The 19577-nt window shown below is 45.5% G+C and overlaps 1 protein-coding gene across 1 annotated transcript in view; it reads left to right on the forward strand.

Moving 5' to 3' along the window:
- Positions 1-9794: 9794 nt before the first annotated feature.
- The window catches only part of KCND1 (potassium voltage-gated channel subfamily D member 1), a 67455-nt gene continuing 57672 nt past the window's right edge, over positions 9795-19577 (forward strand). Inside the window, exon 1 of the mRNA XM_087710782.1 lies at positions 9795-11531. Coding sequence (XP_087566908.1) covers positions 10417-11531 — 1115 coding nt within the window. The 5' untranslated portion in view covers positions 9795-10416. The remainder of the gene's footprint in view (positions 11532-19577) is intronic.

The following is a 19577-nucleotide window of genomic DNA, read 5'->3' on the forward strand; positions in this document are numbered from 1 at the left end:
GGAGAAGAAGAGAAGGGCTGAGGGAGGGGCTTGCTAGGCTTTTTATAACCTGTTCAGTTCCACCTCTCTGTTTCCTGTTCCTGTGTAAGAAATGTATTCTGATTGGTTGTCAGACTCCCATGGGGCCATGCAGGGGCAACTCTCTGGGCTGTGTTTTGAATCCAGGTTTAGTTTAGTTCTCAGATGCCATGTGGTCAGTTGAGTAAAGGGCCAATATTACTCCCATCCCCCCTGAAGCTGCAGTGGAGAAGTCTTTATTATGTAAAAGAGCCGAGGTGGCACAGTGGTTAGGGTGCAGTACTGCAGGCCACTTTAGTTGACTGTGATCTGCAGTTCAGCGGTTCAAATTTCACAGGCTCAAGGTCGATTCAACCTTCCATCTTTCCGAGGTGGGTGAGATGAGGACCCGGACTGTGGGGGCAAGTTGCTGACTCAATTTGCTAAAAAAATTGTAAACTGCTTAGAGAGGGCTGAAAGCCCTATGAAGCGGTATATAAGTCTAATAAATAAATAAATATATATATATATATATATAAATAAATAAATAAATAAAATGGACTAGCTTGGCCTTCTTATTTATTTATTTTATTTTATTTAATGGCCCATTAACAGTTAGGATGGGCAGGAAGCTACAGACAGCTATTCTGTCTTTTAAAACATGTTTCTTTCTTTTGATATCCAGAGAAATATTCTGCCTTTTCAATATTTCCTAGGATATTTCATTTTTCTGGGAGAGGGCTGGGTGATAACTTCCCACACTAGCAAGTGTGTCCATCTACCAGGAAGCCATATCTGGGCTATACAAATCTAAAAGACCATTAGATGGCCACACCAAGAATTCTCCAAGTTCTTTGCTATGATCTGGATATCATCTTCATTTTTACAGCCCAAAGTATGCTTCTCTACTTCAGCACTGTACTTCCTGATTAAAGCAATTCTCCCGGATCCTCCCTAGAGGCCTTTTCTATCCGTTGTTACCTCGTGCTTTCATGTGGAGGTATCGGGGAATGCGCTACTGGGATCTTTCTGCATCCAAAGCACGTTCCTGACTACCAATGTATGTTTGCTTTCAAATTGCACAGACGGTAATATTTAAATCTCAAGCTATAATCATGTGTGTAAAGGAAAAGAGTGACTTGCAGGCAAGTTACCGAGAGCCAGAACTGCTTATGTTTATCCCGTCAAAAACTGTGATAAGATTATCTGGCAGGAAAAGGAAGATGTATAAGTGGTGAAAATGCAGGTAAGTTTGCTAATGGGCTGTGCCACCAGTGGGCCTCAGGACCCCCCAAAATTGCACACCCTTGACTTAGCAATAGCAATAGCAGTTCGACTTATATACCGCTTCATAGGGCTTTCAGCCCTCTCTAAGCGGTTTACAGAGTCAGCATATCGCCCCCCACAGTCTGGGTCCTCATTTCACCCACCTCGGAAGGATGGAAGGCTGAGTCAACCCTGAGCCGGTGAGATTTGAACAGCCGAACTGCAGAACTGCAGTCAGCTGAAGTAGCCTGCAGTGCTGCATTTAACCACTGCGCCACCTCGGCTCCCTGACGTGTAGAGCGACAGTTGTCTTTGGCTGATTAGCTTAGCCAAATTAAGACAAATCAAACTGTGGCTTGAAGCCATGTGTGATTGGAATCTTTTCCTCTCTGGGCAGTGTATTGTGGGAAGTTACTGAGATATTATTTATTTACTATATTTTGAAACCAGCAGGCCGTAAACCACAAATACGGAAATGCACGGCTGGAAGATAAGATGCAAGGTTGTCATTATTATTTTTAAGGCCTTCTGGAACGGAAAGAGGAAACTTGTAAAGACTTCCCGTCTCGATGCATTTACTATCTCTGGGCTGAAAAATATCCCAGGAGATTAAAAAAAGAAAATAGGAAGTCTTACCACCCAGATACCACGAAGTGCAAAAAAAAAACAATAACCCGTTCCGCTTGATTTACAAACTGTCTCAAGCGCCTGCGCTGGGTACCAGCCTCTAATGGTTGGTTGGTTGGTTGGTTGGTTGGTTGGTTGGTTGGTTGGTTGGTTGGTTTCTTTCTTTCTTTCTTTCTTTCTTTCTTTCTTTCTTTCTTTCTTTCTTTCTTTCTTTCTTTCTTTCTTTCTTTCTTTCTTTCTTTCTTTCTTTCTTTCTTTCTTTCTTCCTTCCTTCCTTCCTTCCTTCCTTCCCTCCCTCCCTCCTTCCCTTCCCTTCCCTTCCCTCCCCTCCTTCCTTCCTTCTTTCTTTCTTTCTTTCCTTCTTTCTTTCTCTTTCTTTCTTTCTTTTTTTGCAGCTGGAGGAGCGAAAGATGCGACGCAACCTCGGCATCCCCGCAGCCTGAGGGAGTTCTTGGCCCGCCACGTGGCTACGACCACGTCAGAAAGCGGCCTCAGACCTCAGTTTCCCCCCCCCCCACTCCACACCGCGGGTCACCGGGTTTGCTTATCCTCATCCACGCCTTCGTTCGGAAGGGTGAACCCTCTCTTCCTAAACGCGGTTAGGACCTTTACAGTCGGGCTATTCTGATAGGTCCTGAAGTAGCCTGACTCGCAGGGTCAGGACAGATTATTATAGCGATCGGGATTAAAGAACCGCGCGATCGCGGCGCCTTCTCTCCCTGCCGCGGGGCGTTCTGCGTTTCCTCGTTCCTCCCACCTTCCTTCCCTTCTCTAGCCGGGCCCGTCGTGCTAAGGGCAATACCCGACTTGCCGATGATTCAGCGGCTGCCGCTTTCCCCTGATTTCAGGCAGAGTTTGCAAGGGGGTTTGGAGGCTAAAACGTACGAAAAACAGTTACAGGAATCGGGTATGTCTAGTCCAGTGTTTCTCAACCTTGGCAACTTGAAGATATCCGGACTTCAACTCCCAGAATTCCCCAGCCAGCATTCGCTGGCTGGGGAATTCTGGGAGTTGAAGTCCGGACATCTTCAAGTTGCCAAGGTTGAGAAACACTGGTCTAGTCTAATGAAAAGAAGGACTAGGAGAGATGTGATAACACTGTTCCAATATTTGAGAGGCCCCTTCAAAGACAAGTGTGAGTGTGTGTGTGTGTGAAACTATTTTCCAAAGCAACAAGCAAGACAAGAAACGATGGTTGGAAACTAACCAAGGAGAGAAGCAACCTAGAATTAAGGAGACATTTCCTACCTTGAGAGCAATTAACCAATGGAAGAACTTTCCTTCAGAAGTTGTGGGTGCCCCATCACTGAAGGCTTTCAAAAAAAGGGGACTGGAGAGCTATTTGTCTGAAATGATATAGGGTCTTCTGCTGGAGCCAGGGTTGGGGGGGTTGGGGGTTGGACTAGAAGACCTCCAAGGTCCCTTCCAGCGCTTATTATGTTGTGTTCTATTGCTTTAAACTGGTAGAGAAAAATAAGGGCCAGGTGAAACGCTCAGAGATCTTTTGATCTGAGAGAACCAACGCAGGCGTGAAACATCTCTGGGTGTCAGGAGATGGCGACGGGGAATAGCGTTCAAGCGCGTAAACTCCCCACCCCTTTGGGGACAGGAGATGGTATCATGTACAAAGGAAAGCTTTCCTACTGTTTCTCCTGCTATTGTAATTGTGTTTATGCTGGTTCTCCCAGCCTAAAGGAGAGAGTTTAAATGTTTGGGAAGCGACCTAGAAGATGTATAAACAGACAGTCTAAGAACAGCCTTGTGCATTATTTGGAATTTTAATCCATGCTTCTTCCCCCTGTTTCTGCTACTGAATAAGCACCAGTATCTTCATTTGCTCTTACGTAGTTTCTTTTGGACATGTGACATGATGTCTCATAATCCATAACAATATAACCATATCTTGTATTAGCTAAATAGGCCCATTTTTTTTGAAGTTTACACACTTCCCTCTCCTTCCCTCCATCTAACATGCTATGCTGTAATAATAAGGCACAGGTTACAGTGGTGGGATTCAGCCAGTTTGAACCATTTTGGGAGAAACAAGTTGTTAACTTTCTGAGCAGTTTGGTGAACTGGTTGTTGGAAGAAATCATTAGAGCAGAGAACCGGTTGTTAAATTATTTGAATCCCACCACTGTACAGGTAGCAATCCTAGGCGTACTTAAAGAAGCACACATATCATATCAATTGAACAAGACCAAGATGAAGTGTGAGTGATTTAGATCAGTGTTTCTCAACCTTGTCAACTTGAAGATGTCTGGACCAGCGAATGCTGGCTGGGGAATTCTGGGAGTTGAAGTCCAGACATCTTCAAGTTGACAAGGTTGAGAAACACTGATTTAGATCATCAAATTAAATGCAATTAATACGGCTATTTTCCTTGTATACTATTTCCCTCTTGGTTTGAAGTGAGGTGCAGGCAGCTCATCTGCAAATATTCTATTTTCTCTGAGGAAGCAGAATACTGACTTCGTTTGTAGATTTGGTGTAAGCCCTACTGAGGAATATATGTAAAATAAATTGAACATACAGGAATATTTGGGATGTTGATATCAGGACACACTCTAACAGAACACAGCAACACAATGACAGGACACACAGTTCTGCGCATCAGTTTTTGCTGACAAATTCCTTCGACCATATCTTTGCCATTAAAATTGGATTTCTTTGCTTCTGAGGTTGGTAATGTGGTTCTGGCTTTCGGCTGGCATGATGAACTATCTGTCCAGCCTAATCCACCAGGCTTCCCTTTCCTTCCTTGTTCTAGCCAATTCACATTTTAGCTTTCTGTTAAAGGAAACCAAAGTCCAAGCAAGCTATTATCCTCTCCTGGAGAGGCCATATGTCTTCATGGGCATCTGCCAGCTGGGATTTTCTCAGGTCAAGAAGGAGCTAGATTCAAGCACCTTGAATGGGGGCAGGGGAAGAGAGGATGCTAGCTATTGTGTTGTGATGACAGTGAATTGCATGTGAAATAGAGTATGGTGAAAGGCAGCATCTAACCCTAACCTAGGGATGGAGACAGAAGGATATTAGGAATATGGGGAAAAGGTTGTGAATGTCAGCGTTCCAAGTATCATGTAGAATTAAATCAGAGTCCAAGGCAAAATGATCCTTAAAGTTCCAATTTAATAAAGCAGACATCTTAGCACATCTGTGTTAATCCCAATTCTGGAAATTACATCAGAATCCCACCCAGTTAAAAGTTCATGATCTTGTCCCCACACCCACAAATCCATCACATGGTCCAATCTTCTTCTTCCACGCTGGCACCTCCACCCAGCTGCTTCTGGTCAGGTGTAAAAGTGCAGAGAGAAAAGATGACCTTGGCTTCTAGTAAAGAATGACAACAATGCATTCCACAATCCTACTCCTGTCTATTCCCCCCTCCCATCAACTATACTAATGAAACATCATAATGAAATAAGAGAAAGTGTGGCAGGCCAAAGATCCTACAGGAATACAATTTTAGGCCTGACAGTGAATATGGTAACAAAAGAGTTGCTAGGGAGTTTGCCACTGATTTTGTCCAGGGAACAAATAGACTACAAAGCATCCTACTCATCTGCCCCTTCTACTCCCCCACCTCCACACCCACACATACACTTTTGCAGGACTTTCCCCTTCTACTTCTTCATATTGTCCATTTTCTTGCCACATGAACAACTTTCCAAACTATGGTTTGGGATACTTGTAGCTTTCATTTTAATTCTATGAAAGTTTAAGAGGCCCATGTGGGGCCCCGGGGAAATCCTCAGAATAAAGATGATGCTGATGGTTTGCTATAGGCCACCTTTGCATTATAACATTTTTATGTTGCAATGCAAAAAAAAGATTTCTACGTGCATCTTATAGCCCATGGTTGCCCTGCTAGGAATTCCTGCGATAAATAGAGCACGTTTCCTATCATGCAGATAAAGCAACAATTCTCCCTTTCATTTATGTTACAGGCTTGCCATTATCAAACAACAAGAACTAAGCAGGAGGAGAAGATGATGATCTTCATATTGGGTGTGTTGGGTTGGCTTCAGAAGTGATGGGGGGGGGGGGGGAATGAGAGTCCATCCTAGTCAAAGAGCGTGAAGAACTGGGAGTGGTAAAAGTTGCAACTGCTTGAGACTGCAAGAGTTGTTTGGTTATTTATTTATTTTTTGCTATTTTATACCGCATGATGTAGATTGATGAAGAGATATCATTGATTTATTGCACTTGCAAGTAACTGTTTCTGCCAAGAGGCACTCAGAGAAACATATATCAATTAAAAACAAAAAAAATCAATAAAACAGCAAAAGTTAGAAATCATAAAAACACCACAACAATCCTGACGTTAACTTAATAAAAAAAATTGTCTTCTCTGTGTTCTGTACTTATTGTTAATCTCCAGGCCTGTATGTATTAGTTCAGATGAAGAGAATTTTTTTTAAAAAAACCCTCTCAACATTCATTTCATTCTTGATCATTCAGGATCAAGAACTTAAACAAATGTAGGGTTGATTTTGAATGTTGAATGTTGATTTTATTTATATGCCGCCCTTTTCCCCCGAAGAGGACTCAGGGCGGCTCACAACTCAACCAGGGAAGGGGGATACAAACAAAGAATTTAAAACGACATAAGAAACAATGCATAATTAAAACACAACAGTCATACCGATTCAAGACGGGGGGGGGGGGGGGGCAACAGTTCTTTAGCCCCAGGCCTGTCGGAACAGCCAGGTTTTAAGGGCTTTGCGGAAGGCCTGGAGGGTGGTGAGGGTGTGAATCTCCACTGGGAGTTCGTTCCAGAGGGTCGGAGCAGCCACAGAGAAGGCTCTCCTCCGGGTAGTCACCAGTCGGCATTGGCCGGCGGATGGAATTCGGAGGAGGCCTAATCTGTGGGATCTAATTGGTCTAGTGGAGGTAATTGGCAGCAGGCGGTCTCTCAAGTACCCAGGTCCAATACCATGAAGGTCCCTGATTTGTGCCAGTTTAGGCCTTACTGGTACTTTTGCTCCCGTACCAGAAAAGAAATTTGGATATTGAAACACACCTAGCCTTTCCCAGCATTCCCCAGGGAAGGGGTTTCTTTTTTGGGGGGGGGGTATCAGTCTTAAGAGGGAGAACCTTCCCTCTTGGGGTCTTGTCACCCCGTTTCGATTTTGCGGAATCTGTATGAACCCAACGGCCAGACTGGGGTGCGCTCTACAAGAGAGCTGGGGGCTCAGAGGCTCTGCGCACCCGGCAAGCAACGCTCCCCGGGATCTCCAGAGGGGGCGCTGTGAGGAGGAGCCCGAGATGTTTCCGTGCGAGATGGGAAGGAGGAGCGGCAGCCCGCATTCATTGAGAGAAGCTCGCCCCTCCCGCCCTGTAGCGATTATGTCCTCTCTTTCCCCGATCCTCCTCCTCCTCTTTGTAACTTACCCTGCATGGCACCAAATTTGAAATTCCTAGGCAGGCTCATCAACGTTAAGGCGGGCAGCATTGGCGCACAGCAGCCCAAGATCTCTCAGCTGCGGTCGGAAAAGGGAATTGTATGGCCGGGTCTCTAAACGGCTTCCTGCAGAAGCGAAAGGGGAAAGGCGGGTAGGGAAAGAGAAGGACGCGTGGGGGAGTCCCTCGGTAGTGGACGGGGTGCCTGATTCCTCAAGGCGTTTGAAGAGGGGCCCCGGGCGTCCTTTCTGCTTGCCAGATCTCCAGGCTTCTTTCACCCCTGCTTTTTTTCCCCATGCCGGCCTTCTGCCTCCTTCCGCCATCCGGTCTCTAAGCACTTTTCTGTGGCTTGAAGGTGCGATCTGTTGATCGGGCACTTCTCCAGTCCCCCCCCCCCCCTTCTTTCCTGTCTCCTGCAGCTGCCCATCTCTAGTTTCTAACCCAGTGTTTCTCAACCTTGGCAACTTGAAGATGTCCGGACTTCAACTCCCAGAATTCCCCAGCCAGCGAATGCTGGCTGGGGAATTCTGGGAGTTGAAGTCCGGACATCTTCAAGTTGCCAAGGTTGAGAAACACTGTCCTAACCACTTCTTACACTCATTCCGGTCTCCCTCGATGCACTCTTAAGGTGTCCGGTTTATTTTATTTTATTTTATTTCCTACACGATCGCAGCAAGCTTCTTTTTCTGGTCTTTTTTCTCTCTCAACGCCAGCTTCTCCTCGGTATCCATCCTGGCTTTTTTTTTTTTGCTTTATTCTCCTGTTGAACTCCTCCGTCTATGCCTGTTCCTATTCTTCCCTCCATTCCGGGCCATTCATCCCATTCCTTTCCACCCGCCTTGGTCTTTCCAGCCTCTTGCCGTCCCCCTCCCCAGGCTGCGTCTTCCCTTCCCTGCTCCTGCTGGTCCCCGGCCGGCCCGAGCTTTGCCTGGGGTGCGCGCCTCCGCCGCCTGCGATGCAGCCACTCGCTGCTGCCAACCGCTCGCTCTGCCCCCTCCCTGCCGAATGCAGCTCACCCACACTCGCGCACACACACTCTCAGATACACAAACACACACGCGCGCACACACACACGCACACACACACGCGGCGCCCGGAGGGTGGGAGCGCGGCACAGTCCAGACGGGCGAGCCGAAGGGAGCGATGAGGATCGGCACCGCCGAGGGCAACCGGAGCCTTGTCGCTTGCGTCCTCGGGGGCGGCTCGGCACCTCCTGACCCGAATCCCATTACCACATACCGGGGTTTGCGGTGGTCTGGCTACTGCCTGCTTCTCGGACAGTCTCCGGGGTAAGAGCCTTGCGTTAGCCTCCCCACCCCACCCGCAACCCTCCCCAATTACTCCACATACCAGTTAGGTTGGGCTTCTTCACGCCTTCAGCATCTTAGATTTGATGCTTTACTCCGAGTTGCCACCATTCCATCAGGGATCGCTGCCTTCTCTAAATTTGCCCTTCCTTCCTTCCTTCCTTCCTTCCTTCCTTCCTTCCTTCCTTCCTTCCTTCCTTCCTTCCTTCCTTCCTTCCTTCCTTCCTTCCTTCCTCCCTCCCTCCCTCCCTTCCTTCCTTCCCACAAGGATCTTGGTTTTTTTTTTTTCCATTTTCAAACTTGCCTTGTTCTTCCTTTTCCTCTTGTCCAAAGTCTTGTCACGTTCTTTTCTTGATTTCCCATCCCTCTCCTTCCAGTGTCCCCCTGCCTGCACCTTAATTTGTTGGGATTTTTTTTTTTAAATTCAAACTGTTTATAAAGATGTAGGCATGTTGTAGTTTGAGTCTAGCTTCCAGTTAGAGGTGGGAACTCTTGGCACAACTAAATGGGAAAGTTTGTTTGGATCCTGCGGGTGTTCTCTGAGAAATGCTCTTTTCTCCCCCCAATCCTCCCTTCTCTGGGGCTGTGGCTAGCTTGCCCTGAGAAAGAGCAGTTTTCACACCCTAGTAGGTACAGAGAGATGACAAGTGTTCCCTTGCCTCTGCCAAATTCTTTGACAAAGCACCCTCATGCCACATCTTGGACACAGCATTATGAAGAGACATCATACTTTTCTGCCTTTTGACTCTTACAATATGAAATAAGTCCTGTTGGCTCCTCTAGTCATTTGAACTCTAGATTCCTAGATGTTATTCTAGCTCAGGAGAAGGATTTACATAGTTACCTAAAGGCTGGTTTCCAGGCGCCTTCCTCAAGGATGGGGTGCAATTGTGGATCTCATTCCCTTGACCGGCTTCTTGGTTTCTCTTCCAAAAACCCAGTCAAAAGACTGGATCCCAAACCAGTGCCTCTTAGGATTAGCGCTTAATTAAACCATATTTCTCATGTAGTATTTTGGGGTTCTAGTTTTCAAAGCAGGACTAGTTCAGTAACTTAAGAACTGCTGCATTCACTGCAAATGCCATAATCTAATTGCATGCGGTTATTTCTTTCTCATAGTTTGTTGTTTTTTATTTCTCTCTCTCTCTCTCTCTCCCTCCCCCCCCCCGCAGCTTCTATAGCAATGTGTGTCCTCCCTAAAGGTGAAGATATCAACTGAGCCCCTTGCTCCTACCTCCCCATCCCATGTTGGTATCCTGCCATCCATTTTCTCTGCCAACAGGAAGAAAGGATCAAAAGACAAAAGGACAGAAGAACGATATAATTCATTGCAGGTTTCCAGAGAGGAGTGTCCATTATGTTCAATCTGCACAGGGCCAAATGGTCTAATTAATCTATCACCAGGCACAAACTATGGAGGAGACCCCTGTCAGCTGCATTATCACTTCCTGATCCCACCATTATTGATAACGGAGCATCTTGATCTGAATACAGAGCTGGAATGCTGTTTGGCAGCAAGTTCTCCAATGCATCCAGATTTGTTAACAACCACTGAAAACAGCTTGGATATTTTCGCACAGGAGGAAAAAGCATCATTTTTTGGGATACTTTCTTGTGCCTGGATATTTTAGACAGAACTAATCCAGATGGCTACATTCCTATTGAGACCCTCTAAGTCGTTGACTTATGGTTGCAACTGACCAAAGTAACCAGCTGGGGAATTCTTTCAGGCGTCTTTCTACTCGACAGCCCCTATTTAACCAAGAGTCTCAGCGCATAGAGGTTTTGATGGTGATACAGCTTATACAGTATGGCTGCAGGAGTGGCAACCTGGCTGCCCTTTGCCCGGGCAGCAGCTGTGGGCTGGCTCCCACTGGCCAAAAAGCCTATGCCCAAACCTCCTCTGGACAATAAACACCGCCATGATGAAATGCTAATGGTCAACGTTAGTGGAAAACGTTTCCAAACATGGAAGAATACCCTTGACCGTTATCCAGATACTTTGTTAGGCAGTTCCGAGAAGGAATTCTTTTTTGACGAAGACAGCAAGGAATATTTCTTTGATCGTGACCCAGAGATGTTTCGGCACATTCTCAACTTCTATCGTACCGGCAGGCTCCATTACCCCCGCCAGGAGTGCATACAGGCCTTTGATGAAGAGCTGTCCTTTTATGGAATCATCCCAGAGCTGATTGGTGACTGCTGCTTGGAGGAATACCGAGACCGTAAGAAGGAGAACGCGGAGCGCCTGGCTGAAGACGAAGAAGCTGAGAATGCCACGGACACTGGCTTGCCGCCAGATAGCACATTCCGCCAACAGCTCTGGAGAGCGTTTGAGAACCCCCACACCAGTACCATGGCTTTGGTCTTCTACTATGTGACTGGTTTCTTCATTGCCGTTTCAGTTATTGCCAATGTGGTGGAGACAATCCCATGCCGGCCACCTCCTGGGCAGAAGAGAAGCATGTCCTGTGGAGATCGTTTCCCCAAAGCTTTCTTCTGCATGGACACAGCTTGTGTCCTCATCTTCACCTTTGAGTATTTCATGCGGCTTTTTGCTGCCCCGAGTCGATTTAAGTTCATGAAAAGTGTGATGAGTATCATTGATGTCGTGGCCATCATGCCTTATTATATTGGGCTGGTGATGCCAGAAAATGAAAACGTCTCTGGGGCCTTTGTGACCCTGAGAGTCTTTCGTGTCTTCCGCATCTTCAAGTTCTCACGTCACTCACAGGGCCTAAGGATCCTGGGCTATACCCTTAAGAGCTGTGCCTCTGAGTTGGGCTTCCTTCTCTTCTCCCTCACCATGGCTATCATCATCTTTGCTACTGTTATGTTCTATGCTGAGAAGAGCACAACGGAGACCAACTTCACCAGCATCCCTGCTGCCTTCTGGTACACTATTGTCACCATGACCACACTTGGGTGAGTTCCCACTTTCAGACATGGCCGTAAGGTCTCAGCTCTACGCTATTTATCTCATTCTTCTCCCTGCTCAAATAGAGAGAAAAAAATCTCCAATTACACTTCTTTTGGAAGCTGATTATCAGGTTGATATCTAAAGGCAACTTGACTTTCTTGTTAATTAATGTATCCCAAGTCCAGGCTGTCGTCAGATAATGAGCTGTGGGAATTAAGAGCTGGTCAGTTCCCAGAGTAGAGATAAGAGCCAAACCATTAGGAGATGGGTAAGCATTAAATCCATGCAGGTCACTACGTTAGTTTGGAAGTTATGTCATCTACAAATGGGCCCAGATAGCCTCTTCCCCAGACGCTCTTATAAAGTGGTGGCAAAAAGGTGGCTCTGCCAAATGAAAGAGAGAACCTGCATCCTCACCTTTAGATGATCCTGAGATCAATGCGGCATTATTTTCAAGGAGATACTGCCAAAAAAAAGTGTATTTTTCTTTGGGGAAAGGTGAGGAGGCACCCGTATGAGAACCAAGAGAAATTGAGATGGGGCCTATTGAGGTCAAATAAGTGGGAGTTGCAAATTAAAAGGGCAATGGGAGAAGGAGGGAGGGAAGGGAGGAAGGAAAGAAGGAAGGAAGGGTTTAGGAAAGATGTATAAATATGTGGATCTTTTCCCTCAAAAATTAGAAGCACCATTTTTGTATCTGTTATGGATGAAAACTTTAGCCTATTCTTTCAAATATAGCATTTCCTCCGTTTCACTATTCTGTACACAATGCGCTGACTTGTAATCATAGCTCTGGCTGCTGTGCAAAAGCACCGATCTTCCTTTTTAAACTACCACATTTGGGGGGATATGTATGCATTCTAGAACTATACGCACTTTCCGGAAAATAAAAAAAGTGATTTTGGGTGCGCTTATGCATGCATACTTGCCGGCTGGATTTTTAACATTGGGACTGGGGGACTGGTGTTTCAGAATGTCAGCTGGCTTCAGAGATTTATTTTCCTCAATCAACCGATTGATTCTTTTTTCCTCTGTATTCAACTGGGGTGCCGTGTGTTACATTAGAACAGGATAAGAAGATCTAGTGTCTCGAGGTCTCTATAAAATTTTAGTTCCAGTTCATTTCTGGGCTTTCCACCGGTTCACATTCCACGATGGGGTTAGTACCGTATGATCATTTTTAGAATTAAGAGGTTAAATCAAATTATTACTAAGTTATTAAAATCATGTCATTATTGATGTATCTTATATAATTTACCATTAGAAAAAGACAAGTTCCTTCTCTCAAAGGTTTATTTACAATGTAAAGAGAAATTGAGGCATCACCAGAAAAAGAGAATTAAAGGGGGTTCTGTGAGCAATAGCAAGATGTTGGTGGCTATTTTGAAAGATTTAGGGTGGTGTAGATCAAGGGCTTTTTGGAAGTCTGCAGGAAGCCTAAGGCAAAGCGATGCTACTAGGTTTATAATTAACAAAGGGCTTTCCTGTATTCCAATGAATCATTACTTCTGGCATCTATTTTTGTACCTGTTTTGTTTTAGCCTTACTGGGAGCATTCAGGCTGCCACAAGAATTCAGTGTAGCATCAAAGTCGGGGAGTTTTTATAACCCATTGGCTTCCATCTGGGAAAACTTATGAATGTGAGTTGAGACTGTGTGAGACCTAGTTTTATTTTTAATTCTCATTCTCCCTGTAAGATTCTCCAAGGGTAGTAACATCTGGAATTACCTCCATTTTGCCCTAACAACAGTTCTATGGAGTTGGTCCAGGGATAAGAGAAAGGGCAGTTAGAAAGGAGTGAGGCTGGAGAGCCACAGGCAAACGTCAAGGAGATTTGGAGAACCTGGTCAGATATACTGGGAGTATTTTCAAAAGTTGTCCAGAATAATCCTTTGACCAACTACTAATTTCCAAGAGGGCTCTGAGGCTTCAAGCCTCCCTGGAAGCCATTCTCAGTCTGTCTGTCCAAATATCCTAAATCCTCTTGACATTTGCCTATGAATCTCCACCAGCAAAGGATAAGAGGAAGAGATTTTGACTAGAGAGAGAGAGACCAAAAATGTAAGTGCTGCTCTTGAATCAGATACTAGGACTCTGGTTGAAAATAAACAGCCAGGAGAAAGAAAAAAGGCTAGATAAGGAATTAGTGTCATTTACTAGGCATATTTTGCCTTGATTCTAATGAAGGAAAGAAGAGAGGGATGGAAGGAAGGAGGAAGAAAGGAAGGAAATGATCCACTTCTCAGAGATCAGAAAATTATTATCTTACCAAATGGAATTGGTGTTGCTGAAGCTGAAAATCTGGGGGATGGATTTGTTAAAGATCGCTTTCATTTTTCCATACTCTGAATGTGGGGCTGGTAGTTCTGTGCAATGATGGGTTGGCCAGAAACACAACAGGGTTTTAGGATAGAAGAAATTATTATGGTAAAAGGAAGCTGTGGTACATGCTCTCCCCCCCCCCCCTAGAATGTATCCATATGGCAATTTCCTGACAGTTTTTGAATCATGAAAGGGTAGATTGTGTCTCCAGACCAGGGCAAATGGAGCATCCATTTAGTATATGTTGGAAGTGGGCCAGGTTGGGACTGAAGGCCTATCCTTTAGGTTCAGGATCATTGATAATGTGGCAAAGAGGAGAAGGAAGAGAGGAGCATGAACAGGTGATGACTAGTTTGAATGAAAAGAATCCGCTTTCGCTGCTGTGTCTAAACTTAATGAGAGTCCACTGGTTGCTATAACATTTCCCCAGTGTCAGCAGCTGAGCTAGCAAGAACTCTTGGCTCCCTTCCTTCCCAGTCTCTACTAGGCTCTGTTGAGAATTACCCTTCCCAATAAATCCCAGCCAAAATTCCCAACTCCTTTCCTATTCTCAACCAGGCCACAAAGCCCTGCTTCTCATTCCACCCTTCTCTCCTGAAATCTGATGGTTCCCATTATTGGGGAGCTTAATTATCTGCCCTGTTCCCATCCTGCTCAATTAAGTTTTAATAACTTGCTCGCACTTGTGCCAGAGAGACACCCGCTGTCGGCAAGCATACCCACCTCCCAGTTCCCAGCCCTGAAGACGTCAGTGAAAGCCTCGGTTTCCACGTAAAGGAGCACCGAGGCATCTGAGCTGCTCTCCCCTCAGGAACTGGGCCAGGACATGAGATCTCCTGGCATCCTATTTGGTAACCATCTCTGCCCAGAATAAAGTCCCTCTTCCTCCTCGTGGAGTACTCCCTTGCAGCCCTCGACACAGCTCTTTCCTTTTCTGCCGGTACGCACGGACCAGCCTTTGATACTTTAAGCAGCAGAATATTAAGCCAGGCTCACCGTTAATCACCAGAGTGATCCCAGTGGCTCTGCAGCTCTTTTAGCTTGGCAGAGGGACAGCTTTTTCCTCCCACCCCGTGAGATTCTAGGACTCCTGCTTTCCTGGGTGGGAAAAGCTCTTTGCTGAGAGCCCCAAGGATGGTAGGAGTTTGGATAGAATTTATTTTTCTAGCGGGGTGGGCAGAGGTGGGTTCCTACCAGTTCGCACCTATTCGGTAGAACCGGTTCGTCAAATCTACCGAACCGGTTAGAAGAGGTTCCACCAGTGGGCCCGGAAAGCAGGCCACACCTACAGAAAGGCCACCCAAAATTTTTTGAAACCCACCACTGGCAAGGATCTTGTAACTTGATAGCTTTAAGACTTGCATGCTTTAATGCCAGAGTTCCTGAGCCAATGTGACTGGAGGAGGAATTCTGGGAGTTGAAGTCCATAAGTCTTAAAGCTGTCAGGTTTGAAGAACCCTAGTTTTTTTTTCTAAAGGGTTAGGGGTGCAAGGATCTTGTAACTTGACAGCTTTAAGACCTGCATGCTTCAATGCCAGCGTTTCTGAATAGCTACTTGGACCGACCTAAGTACTAATTCATAATTTCATAACCGGTCACATGGGCGGCAAGCCACTCCCACAAAGGAGGCCACACCCACAGAGTAGGTTCCAACAATTTTCGAAACCCACCACTGGGGGGGGGGTTGTCATATAAATAACAAATCAAGAATGCTCACTGTTGCCAAATATTAGCTTGGGTGTGTTTTCTAGAAGGAATTTACCATTTTTTATTATTAAATTTATTTTCTGCTCATCTTGCCGTGGGTCTACCCTTGGTGGCTCTGGTGTGGGCTAGTGTGTAATATTAGGTCACGCTAGCCATTCCTCAGGAGTCTTTGGCCCAGGGGTTTAGTCACCCAGGCAGGAATATTGTGGAACTGAGCTCCTGAGGTAGCTGGAGAGACCCATTTGAGGGCAAAAACGAACAAGGCCCTATCTTGTCATTTCTATTCTCCACCTGTAAAATGGGAATAGAGTGAATTACTTTTCAGGATGCTTAATGGATCCAGTGAATCATATCAAGCAGTGGTGGGTTTCAAAAATTATTCGAACCTACTCTGTGGGTGTGGCCTCCTTTGTGGGAGTGGCTTGCCGCCCATGTGACTGGATGGGAGTGGCTTGCCGCCCATGTGACCGGATATGAAGATGCCGACGACACTTGTCAGAACCACCTTAAATTACCTCACACACAGCACTGGCATGCATAAGAATATGATGTAAACTTGTTTTTTAAAAGGCATCTTTGGTTTGCGTTAAAAAAACTTCAACACACGCAATGTTCTGATTGCACCACAAACGCAGTAGTCATCCTTCCCTTTCACAGAGGCACTGAGTTTTATAAATAGGAGCATGATAGTGTAGAATAATCATCTCCAAGGACCAGGGGTGGGTTTCAAAAATTTTTGGAACCTCTTCTGTAGGTGTGGCCTGCTTTCCGGGTCCACTGGTGGAACCTCTTCTAACCGGTTCGTAGATTTGACGAACCGGTTCTACCGAATAGGTGCGAACTGGTAGGAACCCACCTCTGATATGAAGCCATCAAGCTTATTGAAACAGTTGGCCACTTCATTTAGATCCATCTGTGGCATTGACTCTCTCTAGGTTGCCTTTCTAGGTCTGATTGCTGCTGTTGCCACCTCATAGACCTTTTTTTTTTTTGCAGTTTTTGAAAGTGCAGGAGACCCCTCAGGCTCTAATAAGGGCAGTTCAGGGGCCTCCCTAGCAAGGTCATGCATGCCTGGAAGGATGGGGATGGTAGTCTTAACACATTTGGAGGTAGGCTGATTGGAGGGAGGCTGGCTGGATCACAGTCTCCAATAGCAATAGCAGTAGACTTATATACCGCTTCATAGGCCTTTCAGGCCTCTCTAAGCGGTTTACAGAGAGTCAGCATATTGCCCCCAACAATCTGGGTCCTCATTTTACCCACCTCGGAAGGATGGAAGGCTGAGTCAACCCTGAGCCGGTGAGATTTGAACCGCTGACCTGCTGATCTAGCAGTAGCCTGCAGTGCTGCATTTAACCACTGCGCCACCTTGGCTCCAGAGTACTCTTGCTGTTGCTTGCTGCCATTTTTGTCCCCAGGGCCTGGGTGAAGCTTTTCTCCAGCTCTCCATTCTCCAACCTGACCTCTGGACAATAGGATAAAATAATGTCCTTGGTTATTCAGTATTCTTTCTGTGCCAGTCTGCCAAGGGCACCTAGCTTGTCTTGCCCTGAGGAAGAATAGGTTATACTTACTTCCCTGTCTGCCATATTTTTCCTCCCCTTCCCTGTCCCTTCTTCTTTCTGTTCCCAGTACAGTTTGTCTCTTTTCCGCCAATGTTCTGCCCATGGACTTCTTGATTCTTAACAGCAATTTCCTGACAGCTTTCCTTCCCCTCGGTTTCCTAGCCCTCAATCTTCCCGCGTACTCAGCTAACAGGACACCATCCTTCATGCAGAAAAGCCCAAATTAAAAATAGCCCTGGGGTGCTGCAGCCTCTTGTATAAGCCGGGGGGGGGGGTGCCTTGCCACAGAATGGGTGGCACCAACATGAACCCACAGAAAGGCTCAAGGTACATCCGTCTGCTCTTTCTATTTGACATAGTTCTATCTTAGCATCAAAAAAGAAGATTGTTTAATTTAGTTTAAATGTCCCCTTCCCCTCACTCTTCCCACCACCCCCAGGTGTTTTCAAAGGCATCTTTGGCTATTTGTCCACTTCTGCAGGGGCAATGCCAGTGCTGGGTTTCCCCAGCCTGGATGCAGCCAGATCAGCAATTCTGGGCTTTTATTGTTGTTGCTGAGTAATTTCTCTTTATGGGCTAAGTCACTTAATGTGTAACCAAAGGGAGGGGAAAGAAATAAATAAATTTCCAGGCAGTGAAGGAGCCTACGTAGGAATTGAATTATTTATAGTAGGACCACAGAGAGAGGAGAGAACTGGCTGCCACTGAAACATAATTCTGTTAAAATCGTGGCTGCAGGAATGGACCCTTTGTGGATGGAAATTTGGCTGGAAAATGAGGGAAGGGGGCTAAATTAAGGGGTAAAGAATTATTAGGAGGATGAAGAAGAACTACTGGCTGCTTCCCATTGATATGACCAGCTCTCTACTGATATGACCAGAGCTGAGGTGGCGCAGTGGTTAAATGCAGCACTGCAGGCTACTTCAGCTGACTGCAGTTCTGCAGTTCGGCTGTTCAAATCTCACCCGCTCAGGGTTGACTCAGCCTTCCATCCTTCAGAGGTGGGTAAAATGAGGACCCGGATTGTTGTTGGGGGCAATATGCTGACTCTGTAAACTGCTTAGAGAGGGCTGAAAGCCCTATGAAGTGGTATATAAGTCTAACTGCTATTGCTATTGCTATCTCTAACCTCAAAAAGGGAACGGGTGGGTTATTTCAAAATCATTACACTCAAGAGATTGTAGATTCTTTCCTTGCTTCAGTTCGGTGGACAGGGTGATTGGCTCTGGTTCTCTTTTCACATTTTTTAAACTTAAAATTCAGAAGCAAATACTGGTGAGGTTAAAAAGATGGTAGATGCTTGGATTTTGGAAAGCCTGAATTCAATTGCAGTTATGAAATAGTGCACAAGGCACCTTTAAAAAGGTAAGGAAAAGCCAGCTGCCCTGCCCTCAAATTGGCAGCATTAGATTAAAACCTTGCGAATTCCTCATTGGTCCAAGATCAGCCTGCACTTAAGCATTAAAACATTGTTTAAGATTTCCAGTTTTAGATCTGGGACACCTTGCAGGAATGAAATGTATAAATTAGTTTTGAAATGGAGTATTTTTTGTCTCATCCATTAAACCTATTTCAAGTGCTCATGTCAAAGCTTCAGCTAGGCATGGAATAAATCTCTCTCTAGGAATGCCAATACAGTGAGCAAACAATTCGAGGAGGAGGCTCAGATCAGTTTTTATTGTAGATGCAAAAAAAATTTTTTTTTAATGTTGAAGAACAGCTACTGCAGAATCTAAGAATCTAGCCATATTTCTAGGTTAGTTCCAGCGTTTAAGCCCTCTGTCTGTTTCCACCCCTATCAATGGGATGGAATTGATGTTGCCTATTCTCATACTTGGATGCTGACGGAACATCCATGGGGTTCTTGATTATACAACTTTTGTCTTGCCACCTTCAACCCTTGTAAACCTTGGGCATGTGAGAGCAATGACTAGACTGTTTCTGAGGTTCTGTTTTCTCAGTATTCAGTAGCTACAGCCATTTGCATCTGTTGAGGGCAGACATGGATACAAAGAACCCCAAAGCTGCAGAACGAAGTGCAGTTGTGTGATCAGTGGTGGGTTTCAAAAATTGTTCGAACCTACTCTGTGGGTGTGGCCTCCTTTGTGGGAGTGGCTTGCCACCCATGTGACCAGATGGGAGTGGCTTACTGCCCATGTGACCAGATATGAAGATGCCGACGACACTTGTCAGAACCACCTTAAATTACCTCACACACAGCACTGGCATGCATAAGAATATGATGTAAACTTGTTTTTTAAAAGGCATCTTTGGTTTGCATTAAAACAACTTCAACACACGCAATGTTCTGATTGCACCACAAACGCAGTAGTCATCCTTACCTTTCACAGAGGCACTGAGTTTTATAAATATGAGCATGATAGTGTAGAATAATCATATCCAAGGACCAGTGGTGGGTTTCAAACAATTTTGGAACCTCTTCTGTAGGTGTGGCC

Source organism: Thamnophis sirtalis, unplaced genomic scaffold (assembly GCF_051295495.1).
Source record: "Thamnophis sirtalis isolate CommonGarterSnake01/CBP01778 unplaced genomic scaffold, rThaSir2_p1.2 scaffold_3, whole genome shotgun sequence".
Classification (NCBI taxonomy): domain Eukaryota; kingdom Metazoa; phylum Chordata; class Lepidosauria; order Squamata; family Natricidae; genus Thamnophis; species Thamnophis sirtalis.